This window comes from Amphiura filiformis, chromosome 11 (genome assembly GCF_039555335.1).
Source record: "Amphiura filiformis chromosome 11, Afil_fr2py, whole genome shotgun sequence".
NCBI classification, from domain to species: Eukaryota; Metazoa; Echinodermata; class Ophiuroidea; order Amphilepidida; family Amphiuridae; genus Amphiura; species Amphiura filiformis.
In genome coordinates this window covers 65,298,951-65,324,676 of record NC_092638.1, presented here as the reverse complement: position 1 = coordinate 65,324,676, position 25,726 = coordinate 65,298,951, and the positions used below count along the sequence as shown (strand labels likewise).

Below are 25,726 nucleotides of genomic sequence, written 5' to 3'. Positions count from 1 at the left end.
AAACATGTGTGACTCAATCAATCTCAAGGTTAATATATATTCAGAGTAAAACAAATGGGTAAAATTATAGATACAGTTAATTTGTATTTTACAATTAACCTAGCTTCACTGGTCATAAAATAACTATTTTGTGACACCATACTGCGCAAGTTTCAAATGCTAATCAAAGTTGCAGAGAGTTCAGAACTAAGGGAAATTGACATTGGTTATGTATATGTGGCACCTAATTCTTAGACTTATCATTATTGTCATTTGCATACCTATCAACCACAACAACCCGCTTATTCTCGGTGTCTCGTCGATGTACATCAACACGATTTAATAGATGTACGAAGGAAGAAGCTGAAGCAGGAAGGTCAGATTTCGTTGACCAATCTGTGTACTGCACGAGTCGAACTGTTGTTACTTCAGTCTAGGAAAGAAAACCATACATCATATCATAAAGCATTACATTTATTAATTACGTTTCACTACCAGGAAAGAATTGATCAAAAAGTGAATTCCCTCCTAATGTTCGTATGTGTCAATGAGTTGACCAGATCACAGAGATGTCATTATAGCTAGAGGCAGTATATAACACAAATGGGTCAATGAGTAAAAATGACCTTGTGTGATCCCAGGAAGTGAGTTTTGCCTGAGGCCATTTGTTGTTAAATGTTGATTCCTCACTACAAGAGTTATTACCGTCGATTTGGTTGAAAAAGGAGGGAAGGACATGATCAAATCTCTCCAGGTAACAAAACGTAATGTTCAAATCAGGGGCAAATAATTATGTTGACCTGATTCTAGCCTTGAGTTGATATTTCATGCTATAAAATTTGAAATTATTTTGAATTATTAGATTAAATTCAAGAAGCCCTTATATAAATACATACCGGATTGTCTGACATGTAGAAGCGCAGTTTTCTCTCAATTGTGTTTTTATTGTTCTCGATATCCAAGGATTCAACAACATATTGACCACACACCACAGAGCCCTCTTGTGGGAAATATGTTCCATATGTCTGCAATGATATAATATCAATAATATACCTCATAAACGCATGATCTTTGTTACAACTAAATTGTTTAATAAGAAGTAAAGGCTAGTACAAAATAGCAAATATGAGTTCGAGCCAAGGTCTTATGTCCATTTTCACCATTTTGCGAAAAAGGCGATTGAAGATTAGATAGCTTGTTATAATGGCTATACATGTAGAATTCTGGATATACGCTTTGTGTTTCTGGGAGAAAAGTAATTTTAAAAATGTTGATACGAACATCTCATTTTTGAATGGACACCACCTGGACTTTTCTGAGCCCTCGATATGGTGCACCTACGATCTATACGGTAGGTACCTCTATTCGGTGTCAGCGTACGCATGATGGCAACATAGGACCAAATCAAATTTATGTTGAGCTTTACCTTCCATAATATAGATATAATAAAGAGAGTTTAAAATATACCTTACCGTACTTCCGCAAACATACCTTATTGTTATCATTTGGATGGTGAAGTGCAACGATAGTATGAAAATCGAAACTGTAAATCAGACGCCAGAAATCTTCTACCGTATTCGACAGCGGAACTTGAGTTGTTAGATACATGTTTCTTTCTTCGTGTCCCTAATTAGATGAAATGGTAAAATTAAAAAAATGTGTACAGACTTTACGTTTATATACAAGATAAAGCGCGGTTATAATAATGACTGTCATTAATTTTGTGCGAAGGCCAAATTTCAAATTAAACCGTTAGTCGGGATTCAGTCAACTTTTTATTCTTCAAACTGGCCGAGACATGACTAAAACGCCCACATCGTGAATGCTCCCGAAGAATTCCACTTGTCCAATGAATGATAGACACGGAGAAAAGGTAATAGGGATATATTCCATGAAGATCATTGTATGCTGGTGGCTCTGAAAAAAGCTGTGTAAATCTGGAAAGTGAACAGTTGCTGTTTGATAACAAATTGACCATGATGGATGGATGGATTAAGTTAAGGTTTGGTATAAGTCGTTTTTATATTAATAACTTACATGGCAAAATGAGGCGTTAATGTAATCAATACTGCCTTCAACGCCCGGAGTTGGCAACTTTGGTCTCATAGAGTCAGCTTTTAACAGAATTAAATAAACGAATATATTAAAATACACCAAAAAGTACGAGACGGTGCTGTTGTATGCAAATTAATGTTATGTGCCTATTTCTATCTATTAAATACTTTATAATATGGTATCCCAAATGAGACTACTCCCCATTCTAGCTATATTTCATTTTTGCCGAATGAAAATAGCTAAATGCTAATCCTTTAGTTAGGCCTAACTGGCAATGAAAGTAACATTTTTAATTTTTGGTCAATGTTTGAAAGGGCAAAAACATGTATTTTTAGGGCGTTTTTCGACCTTTTTCGTATTCTGTGACAATCAAATCCAAAGACTTGAACAAAAACTAATTTTAAGTTATGCATTCTAATTTTTGGAAAAAAATTTTTCAATCTTTTTCATAACCAATTAGCAAAAATAACATATAATATTAAAATTATGAGCTAACTCTTACCATATACTCAAGATTTTGAATGCTTTGACAATTTTGTGACTTCAATATTTTTTCGGACAATTATTCCCACAAATTGCAAAACTATTAAAATTTGACTTTTATTGCCCATTTAGAACTAGCTAAAGGATTACGATTTAGCTATGTTTCATTTGGCAAAAGGGGATAATATTGTTTTAATCCAAAAACATTAGTGCTGTATATTTCTGGAATGAGTACATCTAAGAAAGTGCAACAACCTTGAAGTGGTTGTGCGAAATAACGAAATAATAGTATCAGTTTTCACATTTTTAGCATACGAAGATTATTCTTTACCATGTGAGCAGACTCCCTGCTTACAGTATTGTAATCGAATAATTATCACGAGACTTACGTGGTATACATGTGCTATATCTATTCTTGGTCAAATTTTCTTCTGTCTTTCCTTCAGCACATTTTCTCTCGGATAATGCTGGGTATATACTAACGAGTGACTGTAAGGGAAGAGGAAAGGCTAATCAGTGGGTGTAAGAAATATAGCGAAAACAATATACTTAATGATTCAAATAGTTAAAGTTAAAAGTTAAATCCTTCCCAAGTCTTTCGGCCCATTGGGCGGCGCCTATCTCCGTTTCATAACCCTAGGCCACATGTCCGCAAGCAGAAAAGCTACAGCAGGGGGTTAGTCCACTGGTAGCCATGTGTCTAACTTTCCCTACTCCATCTTTCAATGCCGAACGCCTGGCAAGAAGGCAGTAGGTACCATTTTTAAAGCCTTTGGTATGACCCGGCCGGGATTCGAACCCGCGACCTCCCGATCGTGAGGCGGACGCTCTAACCACTAGGCCACATTGTTTCTTTTTAGATGAATATATTTGTGATGTTGAATGCTATGCAAATAGCAAATAATAATAAGTGATTTTAAGAAAGCATATCATTTTCCAACGACAGAATAATTAGCATCCTTGACAGATTGTAAACGATTTGTTCTAAATGCAAATTTCTACCTGAAATTGACCACGAATGTGATTATCTTCACCGTTGATGGCGCCTTCGACTGCTCTCCACGCATGCTCAACATCAGATGTTGGTATAGTTGTCTTTCCACAGAACAATGCTTCTAACAAAGCGTCATGGACAAAAATGTATTGTGCCTGCAAATATAAGATAAGAGCAACCTAAAAGCTTGGTTCAAAACAGATGCGTGTGTCCACTCAGTTGGGTGACGTTACTGTTTGTGCTGGTCTGAAATTTTAATACATTATCCTCCTCCATCCCAAACATCGCCAAATCTTAATGCTACACTGTACTAGCTCCGTTACACGAATAAATTCAATAACTATGCTAGTAGTGTGGGATGTGAAGCCCACGATTACGGACCTATTCCACCTGGGGACAATTCATTATCTCTTGAAATAAATTCTGCCGAATAAAAATGGGATGACAAAGAGTAAAGTGTCCTTAAAATGACAAAAAAAGGGACAAATGGTGGCGAAAATTTGGCTTTGCCCCCTACACAAAAATTCTGACTACGCTACTAAAATGAAGGTTACATAGTATGCCCAAGCAAAGGACTGTAATAGTTTGCATGGTTTACATAGAGATTCAGAAAGTTCACGTTTTTGCATAAACCTTTGGTTTCAAAGCAAATAATACTAACAAATATGATTACAAGAGCCACAAGCTACATTGTGTCACAAAAATTAAACAATCAAGGTTTTGCAAGTTGGGTTTTGAAAAGATTTTATGTGTTCTGCAATTGATACTGTGAGAATCAACAAAGGGCGTTCTGAATGTAAACATGTGATGTCACATCTATACCAAGAAAGTATGATTATATATCCGCACTTTATACTAAAATGTCGGAAAGAAACCAAAACTTTTATCATAAGTATTTTATGCGTAAAACCTCGCTGTCTAGTTTTATTTACTTATTAAATAAGTTTCAACTCTTCATACCACTGTTTGTATTAACCCAGGTCGTCGCTGTCTCATGTCATGAACGAAATAAAAAATGTCAACTTTGCCCTCTGCCTTGGCCATTTTAAGCATAGCGTCCAACGTGATGAATGTTCCCGTCCTTCCAATACCAGCACTGAAAATGTTTTATGCAAAAATGGTTTATTCATATTTAGGTTATTGTTTTGTTAGAAATGTTTATAAATACAGGGAGTATCAAAATAAAGTATACAGTTTGAAGAATGCCACTAGATTAAAAAATATGAGATATTTGGTCAAAATATTTTAGTAAATAGCTGAATCAACATCTTGTCCTCAAACAACTGTAATAATACTGGGGGTCAGACAATTATGAAGGACTCAATGGCTGTTTTTGTGAGCCGTGTAAGCATCAATTAAGAAATCAATTAAAATAACATGAAAATCACAGTTTCGTGGCTTTCTTTACAATAATTGACAGAACGCCTTGCAAAATTGTTTGGCAACCGTCCATAAGATCTCACGATCTTACACCTCTGGGTTTCTTCTTGTGGGGCTATCTGAAATCAAAGGTTTTTTCACGTCCCCCTGCAGACCTTGATGAATTCCAGAGACACATTGCATAAGTTGACATCCCCAGGCAGGATGTCTCTCATAAGACAGATGTGTCGTGAATGCCATGTTGTGGAGAGCTGATATCTGCATACAGAGGAATGGTAATCATACCATAGTAGCCATGTGGAAGTCTAAGACTGTCAATTACTGTCAAGAAATTGGTTGAACATGTGATTTTCATGTTGTTTTGATTTTGATTGACTTTTTAATTGACTCGCAAAAATAACCACTGAGTCCTTATTAATGGTAACACGCCAGTGATTTTACAGTAGTGGGAGGACAAGACATTGATTCAGCTGTCTTTGACCAAATGCATCAAACTGTATAGCCTGTATGATACTAACCTGCAGTGAATTACAATAGGTCCAGCGGTAGTAGGATTTTCAGCATTGACATGGTCCAAAAATCCTAGAATTGGTTCTGCAAACTCGGGTACACTCATATCTGGCCAGCTGGTATAATGGAAGTGCTTGATCAATCTAACTTCATTGTTCGATGCCTGTTGATTGGCGTATATTTCCGTCTATAGGAAAGATGATATCATTCTGTAATATTCACTAATAACCAAACTTGACTAAAACATGAACGAAATAGGGGGTCTAGAGATGCGGGAGATTATTATTATCAACTGTGGAGAGATTGTATTATAATTATCTCTAAGAGACACGGTGGAACTGACGTCGCCAGTGTATGCGACAGATCGTCATCATCCCTATATATTCGTCTCAGAAATTGCCATGACAGTAAGGCGAATCCACTAGTTGTTCAACAACACGGCATGGTGATTTTGTTCGCCGTGATTTGATAGTTTCGAGATAAAAGGCCGAGCACTCCAGACAAAGTATAACACACCACCTGTACCTGTACGAACACCACCTGTACGATAGATACATAACGTTTCTTTTCCACTACGCAAATACGCATGCTCCGCTGCTGAAATCACGATCTGCGCATGCTCATTACCCTCTTTAACGTTACTAACTAAGAAAATTTGACTTTTTTTTGTCAGTTTTTGTTTTCAAGGGAGGGCGAGGAATTCAAGACGCAGAGTAAAGGTTATCATATTCTTTTAACACATATATTCAAGTGCAAGCCTAACAATTGGTTTTTACAGAAAACAAAAATATTTTGATATATTCAGAGTTTTGAGAAAAGACATTCACAGATCTAAGCATCAATGTCAAAAGGATATGACACCACCATATGAATGATATGTTAGTAGCATGCACAACTCGGATAGCCCACGTGCTGACTGTAGTACTGGCTTTTCTGTTAACATTATAGCTATAGAATATATTCAAATCACAATAACAACAATAGAATATTGATTATGTTAAATGGAATTGAATACATCTCTACAGCTGAGTTTGTACTACATCACCGAGCGATAGCTATCGGTTTCTAGCCAATCAGACAGGACTCCGTTTCTTTCGTTCGGAAAAGCTGGCTACCTTATTGGTGAAATTTATTTTATTTTGTTTTATTTCATTCTTATTTAACCTGGGTTGACCTTTCAATGCACTGGCATTGTTCTCCCAAGGTGCCCAGGTGGCAGAAATACCGATCGCCCGTCGCTCACCAACGGAGTATAGGTCCATAGTTCAGTATATTTTGTAAAGTGGCACCTGATGGTGTTATTACAATTCCCTATGATTCGTTGCTGGGAAAAATAATTGTTTACCTGTTGTGGACGCTGTGTGCGATATCTTTGTTTTACAAGGTATCAGCAGCAATTCATCGCGAATTCGAATGTTAATTTTGACGGTCAGATAAGATAAGTTTCGTCGATACTATAATGTTTGCAGAGGAATCGATAACTGGCAGTGACCACACCCCGATGACCTTACATTGCAGGATGGCTTTCATGTACATTGTACACATATAGACTATAACAACATTTTACCTTATATTTAAGAAAAATCTTACCTTAGCCAGTGTCAATGTACGCACAACATAGAGTCCTCTGTCTTCTTCCTTGACATTTGTAACAGTGTAATCTCCATATGAAATGGATTTACCTTCATCCGGCCAGTATTTCTCACATTTGATCTGGATATTTTGATGGAAGTTGAAAACACAAACACACATACAAAATAAAAAAACGAGATGAAAAGAAATATAGCTTGATAAACTAGTTGCATCAACTTGTATTTTTGATATAGATATTATGTAAAGTCAATTCTTCTCTCCATTTTCACCTCCGTGTCACCTCAGTACTTTCCTAGGAAAGGATTTAGTCGGTCCAGTTAAACATATATCAAACAAGAACAAAACTTGGCCTATTCCGAGAAATAATCAGGATTTTTATATTTTTCCTAATTGTTTAGAAGAAGTACACTAACCTTTCCTACTTCAACCAGACGCGTTACCATGACGATCGTCTCAGTTCCCTCTTGCCATATCATTCGCCAGTGGTCTTTGACTGTTTCAGAATTAGGACCTGTTGAATAATAAAATAAAATAAATAGAATAAGGCCTACGAAGAATTGATTGGCTTTAATTTAATCTGACTTTCACCTGATTTTGTGAACACCAAAGATTTAATGTAAACGTACCTTGTGAGGCTATGTATGCATTGTTCTTCTTATAACCCTGTAAAGAGTCAAATCAAATGGTTAACATTACACAATAGGTTTTTACGACTGGCATTCATGATATAATTTGAGAATTTCAACTCGTAGTGGCGTGTATACTTTTGCTCATTTTGATCAGACAAAATTCTCCGTTTTGGTTTAATAAATTAAAAGCTTTAAAAGCTTACATCGATATAGGAGGCATTGATGTAGTCTGAATGTTCGTCGCCATCTTGGAGTTGTAAAACTACTCTGGAGTTGTCATCTAAAAAATTGACGTAAACAAAGTAAAAAGCAAGTATAAACAATTATGTTAATCTACTTATTGACATAGTTCCGTTAACCGATATACTTTTTATGCGCGTAAGTAGAGTTAAAAAAAGGATTGATTTAGAAAATAGTAGGATACCGTCACGTTTGACTACTTTTATGCACTTTTCCTCGATGTATTACTATGTGTGGCTTGTATATAGCTAAAACGATTCTGCGTAACATACTTTTATGTGTAATCAAAACGACATCGATTCAGTTTTAAGATTAAAATTTGTATCATTTTGATAACATACGCTTCTGTGTACGACTATGGGGCGGAATCGTGCTCATTTGCAGCTTAAGCAAAATTTGTAACTACATTGTACCATTGTATTTTTACTTTTACTTTTTCATTTTGGTTATAATCACCGGTCTCGCTTTCATTTTCAATGTCATTATATGATAGGTGTTGTTGTGTTTGACCTCTTGTGGCCAATATAACTTACATGGTATAATATTCTTGTATCTGTTTTTAGTTATATTTTCTGGTTTCTTTGACGCAGTCCACGGGAACAGCTGTATTTCGGGGTCCGGTAATGCCTATAGAGGTGTACAAACAAATGTATCAATGCTTATTTTTGCAACATTTGTAACACCACGCTTTGGTAGTATTTCTGTAACTTGGTTCTGTTTCAAACGGATTGAGTGGCCAATTAAAATCCAGGCGCTATAAATACGTATACTGAAACGTATTAAAAAAATATTAAAAAATAATGCATTTTACGCCTTCTAGTGTAAACAATACGATAAACACGTACATTAGTGTGGAAAGTCACGCAGAATAAGTGCTTGCTGCAGAAAATGCACAACATAGTTATTCAATTAACAGTCCGGTCCGACTGCCAGGCCAGGAAACATTACCTGGCCAATCTTTTATAAAATAACCCAGAACAAATTTAGGGCTTAGTCTGCCCGATTCGGAAACGTTATCAAAGTCTATGTTGCCTGCGCAGGCAACATGCTGCCAGGCCCGGCAATGTTTCCTCGGCAGGCAGTTGGACCGGACTGATGAAAATCGATTTTCATTATCTAAATCAATCTATCATTGAAAAATACACATTCGCTATGAAATAAGCAATGCAATTTTTGCCAAAGCTCACTATCATTCAAATACCAAATCGCAACAGTTTAAAATAGTTGCTAACTTAAATTAAAAATATAAACAATGTGTACTTCCATCCTGGACAAAATTAAGTCCACGTTTCTGTTACTTTCACGTTCTAGGCCGAATTTTCTATTGAATAAGACAATGAGTCAACTTTGAAAGGAAATAAATTACTATTTACTCATGTCACTGTGTATGCTCATACGTATTGGTAGATAATCAAGCAAAGTAGATTTAAACTGTCATTCAACACAAACATATATTGAGATAGTTACCTCACTATTTCGATGAACTGATGGAGTTGAATGTCCTGTTCTCGACCTTTGATGTCCTTTCCATTGATCGGATTAGGGCTTTATTTAATGAAGGAACTCAAGTCCTAAGATTAAACCTAAGATCTGGTTACGGTATGTGGATGACACATTTGTGATACTACGTAAAGCAGAGGCAGAATCTTTCTTCCAATTCATTAACGCCCCAAACCCACATATCAAATTCACGTGTGAGCCAGAAGCAAACGGACAACTTGCCTTTCTTGATACAAAAATCACTAGGAAAGAAAGTGGTTCACTGGACATCACAATTTACCGGAAACCTACACACAGCGATCAATATCTTCACTTCAACTCTCATCATCCGATCTCTCATAAACTTAGTGGCATAAGAACTCTCACTCATAGAGGTAATACCGCTGTCACCGATCCCGAAGAAAGGGAAAAGGAAATTGAACATATCAAGGGTGTGCTTGGAAATTGTGGGTACCGCCAGTGGGCTTTTGACCTTTCCACCAGTGTCGAAATAAACCTCCCACTCAAAATTCCAACCCTCCTTTAAACCCCACACGACTCTTCGCAAAATCCTTGTGTCACCTAAGGACCCAGTTCCAATTGAAAAAGGCTGTGGTTGCATATACCAGATTAACTGCACCGAATGCACAAAATCTTACATCGGACTGTCTGGAAGACAACTGGGACAGAGACTTAAAGAACATAAGTCCACTGCCCCCAGCAGGACACCATCTGCCGTGTCTGAACACAGTACGAATACCAATCACCATATTGTCAAGGTTTTGAATCGTGAAGACAGAGAATACCCCCGCCTGGTGCGGGAGGCCCTTCAAATCAGAAAACACACTCCAGCGCTCAACCGTGATCAAGGACTTGAGGTCCTTTCATTATATAATCCGATCAATGGAAAGGACATCAAAGGTCGAGAGCAGGACATTCAACTCCATCAGTTCATCATTGGAGCCCTCCTGATGAGGATGTGTGTTGTACACATCGAAATATTGAGGAAAATATCTCAATATATGTTTGTGTTGAATGACAGTTTAAATCTACTTTGCTTATTTACTCATGTTTAGTTCAACCTGCGCAAAAGACCTAAATACTAACGTGGTACAATTTGTTTTCAACAAAACACCTAGCGCAATTCATAAAACAAAGTAACTCGATGTTCTCATAACCAAAAAATATATTATAATATACCTTAAAATCTTGTTTCAATCCATGTTCAGGACCACCAGCCTTGTTAACTTCTACGAATTCCATTAGGTCTTCTACTTTCACTGGTTGGTTGCGGGTAGGTAAGTCCCGTTTCTCAGCTATTGGTTTCACAATAGCCTTGGGTTTATTTGTTGGTATTTCCAATGTGGCTTCTTCAGCGTTTTCACGGTTTGTGTGTTCAATGGTCACTGGCGTGTCTTTGACGTAACTAACATTTTCATATGCTATTCATAAACACAAACAAATTAAAAGTATTTGGATAAACTGTTTTAAGAAAATGACCCTACCTAGTATTACATGAAGTGTAGATTCCTTTTTCCTTACTGTTAATTTGGAAACAAACAACCTTATATTCTCCTAAAAAGTGAAAGAGCACAAAACTGATTCGTTCATATTGACTTACGGACTTGGCGTGCTTTCCCTGGTTCAGGAGTAAGTGCTTCTGTTGGCTTCTCTTTTGTTCTTGTGTTTTTGTTTCTGCAATTGAAAAAATTATACTGATAAACATGAAGTTTACAATCTAGTCGCAGGCGAAATTGCAATTGAGCCAGATTTGACCAATGAGATTGGACTCGCGCGGATCAATATGTCACTCTGCGTGTTTTCCGTTTTTTTTATGTCCGGGCATATCTAGGCATTAACAGCTGAAATCTAGGAGATAACGCTGACGAAACTTCGTATTTTTACAGGACAGGCAAGTGTAACCGACAATCGGACGTTACCCTGATTTGAACCGCCTGTAAACGAGGTCTTTTATCATGGATCATCTGCCCCGCCATAACCAGATGAACCACGGGGAGAGCGGAGATTTTATTTTAGGTTCTGCGGGGAATCGAACCCGGGACCTCTCGCACCAAAGGCAAAGACCTTAACCAGTGTGCCACGCTGCTTCGTCAGGTGCCACGCTGCTCCGTTGTGTGGCTTTCCGTGTTTTGTCAGTTTTACCATGTTTTGTACGTTTTACAAGAAGATTAATAAAGAAATATTTCAATCTATACCCACTTTTTGCATGTTCAACAACAACAGACACACATTTTTGTATTGTTTTTATTTGGATTTCATTCACTCTTCAATTTTATTTATGAAATTCTGTTTTCCACCTCCGATTCCCTGAAATTCGTTCGTTGTCAGTATCACCGAAAACGTATGGCTTTCATAATTAATGTCATATATTGTCTGATATAACCTACCTTTTGGCCCGTACAATAACTATAACAATTATCAATACGATCACGATAACTAGAAAGACACCAACAACACCACCAACTATCCCAGCCGTCTTTGCTTAGAAACCAAAGAAAATATGAGATTGGAATTATTAAAGAATCTTATTGTAATGCTTCATTGACGAGCGTGGGATTAAAAAAATTATGGACAATTTAGTGATTAAAACAAATTCATTTCTACAGATTTTTTTTCTTCATTGACGAATATTGGCAGTTCAAAATCACTTAAATTTCGCCTTCATTCCAAAATGTAGGCCTACTGTAACGAGTATGAAAATCCAGCACAATACATTACGAAATAAGAAACACTTTGTTAACCAATTGGGCCAAATGAAAAAATACTAAAACAACTCTACTTCTTTTGCAATTTAGTTTATGACGAATACAACTAAAATGACTGAATTGCACATTTATTTTTTCATTATTACCTGCTGATTGAGATTTCTCGGTAGAATAACTGTCACTAAATGGTCCTGCACCCTTTTTGGTAATTGCACGCACTCTAAAAACGTATGCTTCTCTTACAATAGTGTCAGACAAGTTCATCTCCGTATCCGTGGTATTTCCGTTGCTTGTATCATTCTCTTGTGACTGTAACCAATACTGATATTCATAGCCGATTATATTTCCATGGCGTTGACCACATAATGGTAATTTCCAAGTAAAAACAAGTTGACCATTTTCGGCATAGTTGTGCTGAACGTCTTGTGGTGGACCCGAAGGGGCTAAAAGTGGATAAATAACGAATAATAAGGGCCAGTATTATAGTTCGATATTTGCGTGTATTTTGCCATTCGCAAAAAGAAAAAAGCACGTAAAAATGCAAATGTTGGATGGATGATGAATTACACGACAGCCTTTACAATACAACTATTGGCTACGTCAAGGCCTACAAGCAAAATTGCCAGAAAACTTTAACGGGATTAAAATAAATCTTGAAATACGCTTCACAAGAATTGAGGCACAGGGTGAAAGGGTGTGGCACCCGTGCTTCAAACCCCTTTCCCACTTACAATGGTAATTCATAAAGAAACGGAAAGATTTTACTTTTTTAGGGAGATTGTTTTTTGGAAAATACGGTATATCAAAACATGGACCAATGTCTAGGCATTTCTGTGAAAACCCTACCTCGTGTCAGGAAATTGCTGTGAAAAACAGACCCATTTGGCGGCACGCCGCAAGCCCCAGTATTACTTCAATATATAGACAAGAATATATAGACAGTTGCGTTTTATCTCGCAATATAACCCAATGAGTGATAGTGTAAATTTATTATAAACATATCAAAAAATAGAATGTCGATAACTATATACAGTAAACACAACTAAATAAAAACAATGAAACTGATATGAACATGAAGAAAACTTTGGTATGATACCGAAATGATCGAGAGAGTAATGTTTGAATGAAGGTTGGTGCGAAATCAAACAGATACCAGTTACCTTTTAAAGATATTAAACTGACCATGATGACCGCGGCCTTTTCAATCTGGAGAGACTCATTCTTAATCTTTTGGCACAGTAAATCACAGTGTAACCTCGCATCAAATGACATTCCCTCATTAATTTAACGGTCATTCCGATTTCTTTTTAAACAAAATACGGTATCATGTTGCAGCTACCAAGTTATGACAATCCAATCATTTTTTGGATGTGCTTATATAATTATAACTGTTTTATAACTCCTGCACGACGATCACGTGATGTGTGAGGAATTGCATCCAATACACGTTTTAATTCGATGTTTACGCCATAGTACTGAATTTTCTCGTTATCATGGTTTTATGTTATAAAACATTGGAAAAACATCTTACCAGCCTCGTCTGTTGTTATCTGCGTCATACCAGCTTTGTCCGTTTCGACATTTATGTCACCAGATCGTGCCTGTATACATATTTCGTATGTTGAGAATAATTCAAGCTCAGGAAGGGTGAAATTTGGGTAAACCACAACAGAATCAACAACTTTGCTCCTTATTTCTTCACATTGATCAAGGTTTGTAAGAGTCACAAGTACCGAGTAATCAATCACGTTGCAGAAGCTGTCGGGCTTACTCCATGTCAGTGTCATGCTTTTCATGTGAACGTTTTCAACTGTTTCTGGAGGTGTTATAAAATGGTGAAAACATTTGTAAGAAAACATTGTCGCACGATTTGAAAATAATGATGATAATGATAATGATGATAATGATAATGATGATGATGATATGATGAAGTTGATAACCTCAAACAATTTATTTTTGGTCTTGGTAAATTATTTGAGCAAAAACAAAGACGCGAACACATAAACGATTACCCCTGCTATTTCAAATAATGCATTAGTATAGTGTGAGTTTATTGCTCAAGACGCGAAGAACTATTATACACTAGCTTATACTGACCAACAAAAGAAACATATACATTCTTAGCGATGCTGTCGATTCCTTCAGCGTCTTGGTTAATGGCGCGAATTTGAAATCCATAATTTTCACATGTCGTTAACGATGAGACTTCCAATGATGTTGCTTGTGGATTTGCAATTACTTCTGTAGCATTTGCTATTGAGCTGTTAACGTAGTATTTAATAACATATCCACTTAATCCTGCGGAGCATTGCATCCAATCTGAATCTTGCGGTAGCTATAAACAAAAATTGCAATATGAAAGGCACCAGTAACGTTATATGGCCAAATAGAATCCGAATCCGAAGGACACCACTTCGTTATATATATACGTAGAAAGGTACACAATTATCTCATTATTATTATTATTAAGGTTTCGAATATAAGGACATTATAAGGCATATGATATGGCGTTGTTGTCATAACGCAACACATTACAAATTCAAGATATTCATATATTTTCTACGTTTGTAGAAAATGTTTAAACTTAAAGTTCTTCACAAGAAGTTATTTTGTTTGTTTTAATATAAGTAAGTGTAACTTACCGACCATAATAATTGTAATGCATTGTTGTCAATTTGAGTAATATCGGTTATTGTCGGAGAAGCAGTGGGTGCTAAAATGGAAAATAAATAGCTCTTTTTAAATACAAATTATGTTAGAGGATCAGAAACTAGTGGATCAGCTCTAAACTGACTATAGTTCTTCTTGCATTCTTGTCTTGCGGTGCCATTATATATTGGAACTCAGTTAGTTGCAAGTCCTCACTACGGGAGTTTCCGGCCTAAGCCCTGCCGGACTTGCGGCCTTGGCATTTTTTTGTTGACACTGAGCTCCCAGCCCGAAGGGCTTAAAATCATCTAGGTCGCAAGCCCGGCAGGGCTGAGGCCGGAAACACCTATAGAGAGGACTTGCAACTACTGGAGTACAAATGGCCCCGCAGGGAATGAAAGCAAGGAGTAACATTAATTTAACGTTGACCAACAGAGGACGTCACCCTAAACTGCACTTTAGAGCCATATGTAAACTGACTACATGTATACGGTAGTTCAATTAGGAGACCAGGTTATTTATATAGACATTGAGATCCCATATTTACTTTTTTGAAGCGACTTGGGATATGTAATACATTTTACAAAAATGATAAACGTCATGACTTTGTTCAGCAAATTCCGACTTGTTAAGTCACTCATAGCTAATTGTTAAGAAGCAGAAAATCACGTCGCCTAATAAAATGGATAATAATAATAGTGATAAAATGTATAACATTTTTAAAAAGCACTTATTAATTTTAACATGATAAAAGCCAACCTCCACATCCAGTATTGGCTGATACATTTCTACTCCATGGCCCTTCTAGTTGCTCTCCGTTTACAGATTTAACCGCAGCCACAGAAAAATAGTACACTGTCTCTATGCATAAATCCGAGATGATTGCTGTTGACTCCTCTAATTCGTATGAAGTTGCATTTTCCCTTCTTTCCAATAATAAACTCTGTAGTGATCAATAGGCCCAGTGCCGTAGTCAATGGTTGGCTTCCATTCATTCCAGGTTACGTTAACCGAGTTACTTGTAGCATTTACGGTGACATGATAATCGTTGTAAAAGTAAGGCAACGCTGTTATAAAACATTTGAAAGTGTTATTTTTATTTTCAATAATATTGTATGGAATGATACTAATTTTCCGAAGATAAATTTTTACCCCTTTTTCAAATATTGTATCTAATTGTCAATTTAGCAATCACAATTATGTCACAGTGGTATCGGATAAGAATAGTTGGTACATGGCCATGTGTTACAAAAAAAAACATAAAATGGTATATCCATTCATATCAAAATTGATGTTTTCAGTTATGAAAACAGTATGTCACGAAAGGAGGCCACAGTTTGTGATACATGGCCACAGAAGTAGTTACATTGCCTCTATTTAAAGATGATCACTCCATAAAGTTCGAGTTAATAGTTTGTTTCGTTGATTCATAAAAATACACATTAATTGTTAATTTGTTTAAAGTTATGCCATCTAATAAAAACAGGAATATCTGGGGACAATCAAATAACTTGATTTTTCCTTTATCTTAAAAAAAATTTCTGCACTTTGCAAGTTAAATATGGAAAGACATTACACGCGCTGAGCAGTTCATAATTATGTTTATTATTTATAAATACTCGGGCTCAAATAGGTTTCTCTTCGGTCACAAATATAATTGTTTTAATACATTATTTGCATGATAACACAAACAAAAATCGATATGAAAACACACTAGATGTGAAAGATAGTCAAGGACTTCTAATCAAGTTGAAAACAACATGTAATGAAATAAGGCTACTCTAAAATACCTTGTTGGCAGTCATTCCCACCCCATCCGTAGGCGCATCGTCTATTGTTGCAAACACCGGTGGTTTTATTACACCCATCTCCTTCCTGACAGTGACATGTAAATTCACACTGAGCTCCGTAGTGACCTTGATTGCACTCATTTTCACCTATGGACATTTTTAAAGTGCAAAATTTTGTGATAAAAGATAAATGTCTTTAAATGTCTTTATTGTTATCCTACGATTCACCAATACGAAATCAGACTCTTCATTGAAGTAAATGTTGGGGACAAGTAATCGCACTTCTATCACGCTACTTAAGAAAGTCTATGCCGGGGTAGTGGCTTCCTCTAATTCTTTATAAAGGGAGTCTTTGCGAAAACATGATTTGCGAAACGAGAAGGTCATTGGTAGGGGTGTAAAATTACAAAATACTCCATAATATTGACTAATTTATTTGATAATTTAGGTTTAATGTCTTTAAGATATTGCTTTTGTTTTAACTGTACGGATATTGTAAGCCAGACCAAACCATGACATATTACGCGGTAGCTGTTTTAAGCAAGTAAGTTTTAAAAATAAACGGAATGATAAAGAAGACTAAAAAGATGCTCCCAGAGACTGCACGCAACACTTTAGCCTACTGTTACTATCCCAATTTTATTACTTTAAAAACACAAAAAGTGACACCAATGCCACAGTCAATAAATGTTTGATAATAAACAAACATTTTCGTTTCATTTCACCCGGTATTTCATATCCAAAATTAGTCAAAAATAATACTAATATCCGGAATTTATGGTGGCTGCTACAGCCCTAGCTACGAAGCACTGCCGCACTATTTTGTCAGTGTTTCATTCAATAGTATCCATTCATAATACGGCACTTTCACACGCCGATCTATCGCAGATTTCCGTGGCCCAGTGGTTATAGCGTCAGACCTCTCCTCCGGGCTTCTGATTTTGTGGCCCAGTTTTTTCCAGTTAGTTTTTTTCAATTTTTATTAAACTAATATAATTATTGTCATAAATCAAGGAAAACTTACTTTTAAACATCCATTTCTATTGTGATATTATTTTTGTCAAAGCAAGATGTTTGATTTTCAGACAAGACAATGTACTGTTTATTTATATTAGTCATTCAGATTTACTTTCACCATCATAGGCCCTCTGTAACTATTAATTTTGCATTTAAAATTTGCGATAAAACTGGCTAGTTGTCTAGTCATTGTTAAAAGGAAAGATAAGATAAATGGTTAAGCAAACTAAGTTGAATAATAACCAGAAAACCCTCCTGACAGTTGATGGGAGTCAACCTTCATTATTCAATTATTATCATTGATAATAATAGAATAACGAAGGTTGACTCCCGGGAACGTTTTTCATTTTTGTTTTCAAAATAGTCATCCATAGTCTATTTTGTTTGTACTGGAATGTGAAAATGCAGTTAATTTTCAGCATTTCTCTTGCATCGTTGTGTCAATGCATTATGACATTATTTTTAGACAGATATCTGCTCATAACAAATCTCCTTTATCATTATTATCGTTATATTATTATTTCAATAAATACAAACTAAGGCTATGGTACATTATAATGTCACGCTTTTGTGAACGAATTGAATTGAAACATAAAAAACTAAAATTTTCTCAAACATCTTTTTCACAAACCTAACTTCGCAGGCTGTCCATTTCCTTTCTAAAAATAGATACTTTTCATTCACAACACACGTTGTGTATTTGGAACCGGAAAGGACGTGTTAAAATTGAATTTTGACAATTATCAGGCTATTATTTCTTACCTTGACAATAATTTTCTTGGAAACCATTGTCGCAACCACTTCCCATTTTGCAACCTATTGCAGGATCGCAATCGTTATTATTACAGTGGCACTCCCTGTTGCAGTTTGACCCATAAAATCCTGAAGGACAAGCTGTATAATATTAATGATAAAAGAAACAATGGAAAATTTCTCATCTAATATCATTTGGTAATAGACTCGATGATTTTTTATGTGTTAATTATGTTTTCTTGCATTGTGAACTACAGGTTTCTCCACCTTGTTTGTTCCTTTTCTTTATTTCTTGTATGCCGGTAAATACCCAGTCAACAAACCTGTATTGCAGTCAAGCCCCGTATATCCCGCAACACATGAACATCCAATGGGATCCGGTCCACAAATTAGAGCTCCTCCGCAATTACCGTTTCTGCTACTACAAAACAATGAGGCGAAGGCTCCCCAGTGATTATTGTCAGTACCTGAAATTAAAAAAGCAAAGTTTCCACGTTTTAGAGACGTGCCGTGATAGTTCTATTATTATAGCAGACGTTGTCCTTCTATGCCGCCGTGACCTTGAACACAGCAAAAGTTACAAATTATTATTATAATTATTATAGTAATAATGATAAAAAATAATATTTCGAGGCCCTGAGTCTATGTTAATGATGTAATTTCATGTGATAACGCCAACAGTTAGGCACAAGTTGTGCTTATCCACTGCTAGGTTGCGACTATCAGAGTCTCTCCTGCTATTTTAAAAATCATTGTCATCACTGCATACTAACAAATCCTTTACAATCATAAACCGTCTCTGTTTTCATATTGTCGGTTTATAGTAACATGGTATTTGTCAGTATGCAAAAATGTCGATGAGTTTTGCCTCTTGTTTTATTGATTAATTAATGATAATAAGACTCCTGCTCGACATAGCGAAGTGGCATAGTTTGAACAAGATTACAGACTTTTGACAAGTGTCTAGGACTATCAATACCCACCAAACATAATTCATAGAAGTCCTGCCGGTAATGTTAATCGTTTAAGGCTGGCTCACACTATGACGGCAGATAACCCGCGCGGTGAAAATCATAAAATTTTGGCGGCAAAGCGACGACAAAAGGGGAAAAATTGACGAGCGGGAACGACCTTCAGCGACAACACGACGACCAGGGACGAATGACTGCGGCAGGAAACAAAGTCTAGCGACCAAGAACGGATGCTCTCTGGGCGGCGAGTAACGATGTCTCGACGGAGCCCGATAACAAGCAAATAGGTCAGACGGCTGGCAGCAAATTGGCTGGCGGCAAGTAACGATAACGGTGGATTGCGGCGACGATAACGTGTTTCAGAGGCCGACATCAAACCCTGTGTTTTATTTTATTTCATTTTATTTAATTTAATTTAATTTTATTTATTCTATCTTATTATATTCTTTTTTTAACTGTACTATCAGGCTTCAAATTGCATCGTGCTGGACAGTCTATTGAAATTAAACTGACGTAAACAAACTTCAAAAATCGCACACAAATCGTGGACCATCGTTTAAAAATCGTAACCCATCGCATACCACCGTTGCAATGCCGCAGGTACTTGCAAACGACCCGCCACCAACAGTCAACATACGTCACCCTCCAGACAGAATTCGCAAGCCATTGTCGCACCAAGGTCGTTACAATGTCGTCACAAAAGGGGAAAAGCTGACGAGTGGGAACGACCTTCAGCGACAACACGACGACCAGGGACGAATGACTGCGGCAGGAAACAAAGTCTAGCGACCAAAAACGGATGCTGTCTGGGCGGCGAGTAACGATGTCTCGACGGAGCCCGATAACAAGCAAATAGGTCAGACGGCTGGCAGCAAATTGGCTGGCGGCAAGTAACGATAACGGTGGATTGCGGCGACGATAACGTGTTTCAGAGGCCGACATCAAACCCTGTGTTTTATTTTATTTTATTTTATTTTATTTTATTTTATTTTATTTTATTTTATTTTATTTTATTTTATTTTATTTTATTTTATTTTATTTTATTTTATTTTATTTTATTTTTTTTTAACTGTACTACATGTATCAGGCTTCAGATTGCATCGTGCCGGACAGTCTATTGAAATCAAACTGACGTAAACAAACTTCAAAAATTGCACACAAATAGTGGACCATCGTTTAAAAATCGTAACCCATCGCATACCACCGTCGCAATGCCGCAGGTACTTGCAAACGACCCGCCACCAACAGGCAACATACGTCACCCTCCGGACAGAATTCGCAAGCCATTGTCGCACCAAGGTCGTTACAATTTCGTTACTTGCCACAATGTGTCGTCAGGGTTCAAGTCACTTGCCGTTGTTTTTTCGTCAATGGTCGTTGACAACGATTACCAACGAAATTGTGACGAACTCAAAACGACTAAAGACAGCCTCAAACGGCATACATGAAATGAGGGTTACGGTCTCCAACGAAATTTGAACGTTATCACAACTAATGCTGAAAATTTGCCGACGAACGCGACTGATAATTTCGGCCGTCTGCGGTCGCTAGCGGATTCGTCAGCAACAATTGACGGCAACACACGATGACGGGAAATTCAAAATTGCAATTCGCACCTTAAAGTAGCTTGCCGTACCCCTATTCGTCATAGTGTGAGCCAGCCTTTAGCAAGTAATTATTTCGATAAATGAATCATACATTGTATTAACCCAGCAAACACAAAACGTTTTCGACATCATTCGCAAAAGGTTATAAAAGGTTGTCAGAAAACGTTTAAATGTCGGGTTATATAAAGGGTTACATTAAGAGTATAAAACGTTTTCATAACCTTAAAAAATATTTTTGATAATCTACTGCTCAGCAAACAAAAATGTTTTACAGAAAACGTTTAAATGTCGGGTTATATAAAGGGTATAAAAACGTTTTAACAACATTCCAAAAACATTCTTGAAAACTTGATACAAAACATTGTAAACAAAATGTTATTTTGGGGTTGAAAAAATATTTTGCGAAAAATGTTTGTCCAAAATTTTTTCAATAACGTTTTAAAAACGTTATCATGACCTTTATATAACCCGACATTTAAATGTTATTAAAGGTTTCGAAAAAAAAACATTTTAAGAACATTTCTGTGTTTGCTGGGTTCAAATATTTTAACATGTTATTTAAGTATTGACACAATATTTGGCAAAAATGTTTGTAAATATAGTTTACAATAACGTTTTTTGAAAACTTGTTGTAGTGTGTTTTCATACAAAACGTTATCATGACCTTTATATAACCCGACATTTTAATGTTATTAAAACGTTTTTACCTAAACCAAAAGCCAAAATATAACTTATTTAAAACATTTTTAAAACGTTTTTGTGTTTGCTGGGAACATGGGTGATGACTTAAAGAAAAGAACTACTTATAGCAGACTCATTGGCGTAGCGTGAGTCATCCTATTTTATTTTATTTTTATTTATTACACTTTATCACTGGCACAGCATTACAACAATATATTGCACATAAGTTACATAAAAAATTACACAATATCATAAAAGGAGCAAAAATATTGTTTTGATGGAATGGAAAGATGAGGAAATATCTTTGATGGAACTAACACGGTCTAGAACGGCACCATTCATTTTATAATCATGACGAATTGCATTCCTACGTCTGTGATTGATATGATCTGGCATTTAGAGGGATGAAAATGGAGATCCCAAGTTTTGCTCCAATTAAATAATGCATCAATATCTCTTTGGAGCATGTGACAATCAGAGACATCAGAGATGTTTTTATAACATTTAGAGTCACCTACAAACAAAGCTAAAGAAGAGGGTGAAGGGGGTGGGGGTGGCACCAAATCAAATTGACACTATCCCACTTATAGCTAATAGTTTTCTTACGTTGTCCACATCTAGTACTAGCGAATCCTGGTTGACATAGACATGTTCCGTCGTCATCAGCACAGACTCCTCCATTCCAACAAGTTACACAGTTGCTGTTACAGTCTGAACCGTACTTTGGGCTCGGACAACCTACATAATGATTGTTAAGTTGCACAAAAAGCAGTGGTTTAATCATGATACTGATTTTCTCAAATATGCGGACGCTACAAACAATAACTGTCCTTTATATAGATAACACAATTATGTTACATTATTTAGGAATTATTTACAATCTTCAATATGGTAAATTAAGACGACGTTAATATTACACGCAACTCAGTACGTACAAATATCTGCCTTGATTAAGGCTTCCTGTTGATCAATCTCTCCAATAATACTCTGGTCATATTAATGGTCATTGCCGGGACGTTTTGTAGAGGGGGGGGGGGGGGGGGGGGGGGCAAAGAAAAAATCTAGTGAGCACAATTCCAGTGAGCATTATTCGGCTCAATTTTACTGGATATCTGCAATTGCACACTATTTCATATACTAATCAAGGTGTTACGGAATATTTTGTCCTTTTATCTTTGAGTTGTTTAGTGGGAGTGGTCGTCCTCTCTGCTACCCCTCACCAGGCACGCCACTGACCTGCTTCCGTACTGTAACAAACTCATATGTTCTGAGCAGAACAAAAGCGTCTGGATACATGTTATATCACCACACTTAGAGAGTGAAGCCTGCAAAACAAATACAGCAAAAGATTAACAAAGTGAGCTGTGCTTAATGGAACAATAAGGGCACATTCTTCAGTTTCGTACCTCTTACAATAAGTCTCATGATAGCGTGTTCACCCATCTCCCTTCTTCCTTCCTCAAAACATTCATAGATCCCAGCATCTGTCAGTCGTACGTTGTTTATGGTCACGTCAGTCTGGTTATTCCAATCTGTGATTATGTCGCCGTTATTGTGAACCCATCTTACATCATTAACAGTTGATGTTACAGTGAGTGTAACAGATTCGCCAATACCGATGGTCTTGGTGTAATGGTCTGGTGTTATTGTTGCTGCGACACGATATGAAATATGTTAAAGGAACTAAAAAAGTTGAACCTTTACAACAAATTTCACCCTGATGGGAAAGTGACGTCAAAGCATTGAGGCAGCAGTTTTAGGGGAGCATCTCCTGTCGCATCACTGTCGCGTCTTTAAGCTAACGTCACTGTCACATCATCAGGGTGAAAATGGTATCGCAAACAAACTGATGTAATTCCAATTATTTAAGCTATGATTACTTTTTTCTTTCAATTTAGAGTGTCTACAGACCATAGCCGATTGTAGAAATAGTTATTTGTAAGTCGTCATTCATTTATCAGTTGTACAAATTACCCATGATCTAATTGCCCTAAAACAATATTGATTTGGATAACTTCATTTCCATTCAAAAGGTTTGATCAAGAACTATTTGATTACAAGACTTTTAGTTAACATCTTCCTTGGGGCAAAGTTATTTAACCGAAAGAGGATGCACAATCTTACCATTTGCCGATATTGTGACACAATTTGATTTGCATTCAGTAATAATATAAAAGAATCCGATCCAGAAAACATGACTTTTCTTTTCTTAATCTCAATTTTGGCATTGCTTTGGCGTAATATTGTATCACTTCGGAAACCAGACCCTATTGGGACACTCCCTTTTAGAACATCGTTTACATCTCCGGGTTACATCTCCAGTTTGCCAATTTTAGGAATTATAACGAAATAAAAGCTTAGGTTTTACTAAAGACGTAAGTTATATAACAGATCTTACCAGAGGCAGACATCTTAATTATTGGGATTGTAACACGATTTGTGTTGTATTCAGTTGTGGCATAGAATACTCCAATACGACTGAGGCTTCGTGACTTTGGCATTTTTATCTCCATCCGTCTCCAGTTGTTTTTATTGCCTTGTAGATCAATGTTCGTACCGTCTGGAAATCCAGACCCTACTGCAACACTGTCTCCATCACCAGGGTTCTTATATCCTTGTCCTACCTCCCCTGTGCCTGTGTTGCTGGTTCTACCGACTTCAATAAAATCTGCACTTTGTCTGTTCCATGGAACGTAGGCTCTGTACTCTTCTGCTGTGTTGTCACCAACAAGGGGGCTTTCGTCAAAGACAGTTACGTCTACTTTGTACTCTGTGGTAATAGAAATATTAAGAGCAGGTTTAGTTCTTCTTGAAAGATCATCTGACTTTGGTGGCGCCCCAGCAAACACAAAATGTTTTTGACATTATTCGCAAAAGTTTAGAAAGGGTTGCCAGAAAACATTTAAATGTCGGGTTATATAAAATGTCTTCATAACATTCACAAACATTTCTTGAAAACTAACTGCAAAATATTTTTACATAACGTTATTCAAGTGTTGACGAAATATTGGGCAAAAATGTTTGCAAAAACATTTCAATTTTGACCAAACGAATGTTGTTGTAGTGTATATTCATACAAAACGTTTTAAAACATTTTCATGACCGATATGAAACCCGACATTTAATATTATTAAACGTTTTTACCAAAACCAAAACCTAAAAATAATATTAGTCATGATATGGTGTTATTATTATTATTAGTAGAAGTAGTATTAGTTATCATTATTATTATTATTATTATTATTATTATTATTATTATTATTATTATTACTATTATTATTATTATTAGTGTTATCATCATCATTATTATTATATTCATTATCATCACCATCATCGTAAAACTTCACTCGAAACTAGAGCTCGAAACTCGAAAAATAGCTACACAAAAGTAAGTAGTAAAACATATATGAAGATTCTGCTCATTAGGCAAAAAAAATGTTGTGTTGCCCTCAAGTGGGAAAATCGGTCGGATTTCTTTTTTTAAAATCTTTTTTAAATCCCCTCAAATATTAAATAATGCTTTTTCAATTGGGGGGACATTTGTCAATTTTTATTTCTGTATACTTGTTAGACATGTTAGATAATCAATTTAAGATTAGTCTTTCAATAAAATGTTATTTTTAAGTGAAAATCATTGCTTTTTTGAACAAATCTGTAAAAATCATCATTTATAAAATTTTAAAAAAAATGCGACCCTGATTTTTCAGGATTTAGGGTCGGTCGATTGAGGGCAACACAACAAAATTTGTTTTAGACCTTAATAGTGTGTTATGTGGAATTGGACAGCTCGACAGTGATTCAATCAGTTTTAGATGTAACTTTACAGTTACACATATGAGCCTAAGTAAGCAAGTTATCATTGGCAATAGTTTTCAATTTTGTTCTAAAGTATTGTACTCACCCGCAGCCCACGTTGAAGTGCATAATATAAGAATTACCGATACAAAACTGTGTATACCAACTGCATGTGCATCCATGACGAGACCTGTTAAATTATATACACGCGTGAGCCAAAATATTCCGAATCATGGGTTTTCATTGAAGTTCCTCAGGTGTTGTGTGGAACTGCATGAGTTGTACTTGCTTCAACGGATACGTCTGCGGAAACTTACGATAACATGATTTTGATGAATCTCCGCAATCATATCGAATAAACCTATACGATTGTCATGATTACTGACGATTTACTA

General features: G+C 36.3%; 2 protein-coding genes across 2 annotated transcripts in view; both read right to left on the bottom strand.

Annotated features, from left to right (window-relative positions):
- Nucleotides 1-13,855, bottom strand: part of LOC140163868 (receptor-type tyrosine-protein phosphatase epsilon-like) — a 17,492-nt gene extending 3,637 nt beyond the window's left edge. Inside the window, exons 1-18 of the mRNA XM_072187181.1 lie at nucleotides 13,600-13,855; nucleotides 12,215-12,511; nucleotides 11,751-11,844; nucleotides 10,964-11,037; nucleotides 10,543-10,784; nucleotides 8,397-8,490; nucleotides 7,827-7,903; nucleotides 7,621-7,657; nucleotides 7,408-7,505; nucleotides 6,992-7,114; nucleotides 5,410-5,588; nucleotides 4,472-4,607; nucleotides 3,520-3,666; nucleotides 2,907-3,006; nucleotides 2,017-2,093; nucleotides 1,471-1,605; nucleotides 876-1,004; nucleotides 261-412 (exon numbers count right to left, since the gene is read on the bottom strand). Of these exons, the coding sequence (XP_072043282.1) occupies nucleotides 261-412; nucleotides 876-1,004; nucleotides 1,471-1,605; nucleotides 2,017-2,093; nucleotides 2,907-3,006; nucleotides 3,520-3,666; nucleotides 4,472-4,607; nucleotides 5,410-5,588; nucleotides 6,992-7,114; nucleotides 7,408-7,505; nucleotides 7,621-7,657; nucleotides 7,827-7,903; nucleotides 8,397-8,490; nucleotides 10,543-10,784; nucleotides 10,964-11,037; nucleotides 11,751-11,844; nucleotides 12,215-12,511; nucleotides 13,600-13,855 (2,447 nt within the window). The remainder of the gene's footprint in view (nucleotides 1-260; nucleotides 413-875; nucleotides 1,005-1,470; nucleotides 1,606-2,016; nucleotides 2,094-2,906; nucleotides 3,007-3,519; nucleotides 3,667-4,471; nucleotides 4,608-5,409; nucleotides 5,589-6,991; nucleotides 7,115-7,407; nucleotides 7,506-7,620; nucleotides 7,658-7,826; nucleotides 7,904-8,396; nucleotides 8,491-10,542; nucleotides 10,785-10,963; nucleotides 11,038-11,750; nucleotides 11,845-12,214; nucleotides 12,512-13,599) is intronic.
- LOC140165160 (uncharacterized) lies at nucleotides 13,606-25,726 on the bottom strand. Its single transcript, XM_072188601.1, has 11 exons — nucleotides 25,438-25,726; nucleotides 23,935-24,306; nucleotides 22,943-23,188; nucleotides 22,143-22,274; nucleotides 18,601-18,744; nucleotides 18,287-18,418; nucleotides 16,508-16,654; nucleotides 15,477-15,784; nucleotides 14,711-14,781; nucleotides 14,166-14,403; nucleotides 13,606-13,884 (listed from the first exon to the last, which is right to left on the bottom strand). The coding sequence occupies exons 1-8, from the start codon at nucleotides 25,511-25,513 to the stop codon at nucleotides 15,615-15,617; spliced, it is 1,419 nt and encodes a 472-aa protein (XP_072044702.1). The 5' UTR covers nucleotides 25,514-25,726; the 3' UTR covers nucleotides 13,606-13,884; nucleotides 14,166-14,403; nucleotides 14,711-14,781; nucleotides 15,477-15,614.

What these genes read in the sequence shown, in the direction of transcription:
- LOC140165160 (XM_072188601.1), bottom strand. Translation starts at nt 25,513, where the DNA reads ATGGATGCACATGCAGTTGGTATACACAGTTTTGTATCGGTAATTCTT. An exon ending in AATTAAGATGTCTGCCTCTG is followed by an intron (nt 23,189 to 23,934) that starts GTAAGATCTGTT and finishes ATCGTGTCGCAG; the next exon opens with CAACAATAACACCAGACCAT. An exon ending in CCAAGAAAATTATTGTCAAG is followed by an intron (nt 16,655 to 18,286) that starts GTAAGAAATAAT and finishes AAATGTCCATAG; the next exon opens with GTGAAAATGAGTGCAATCAA.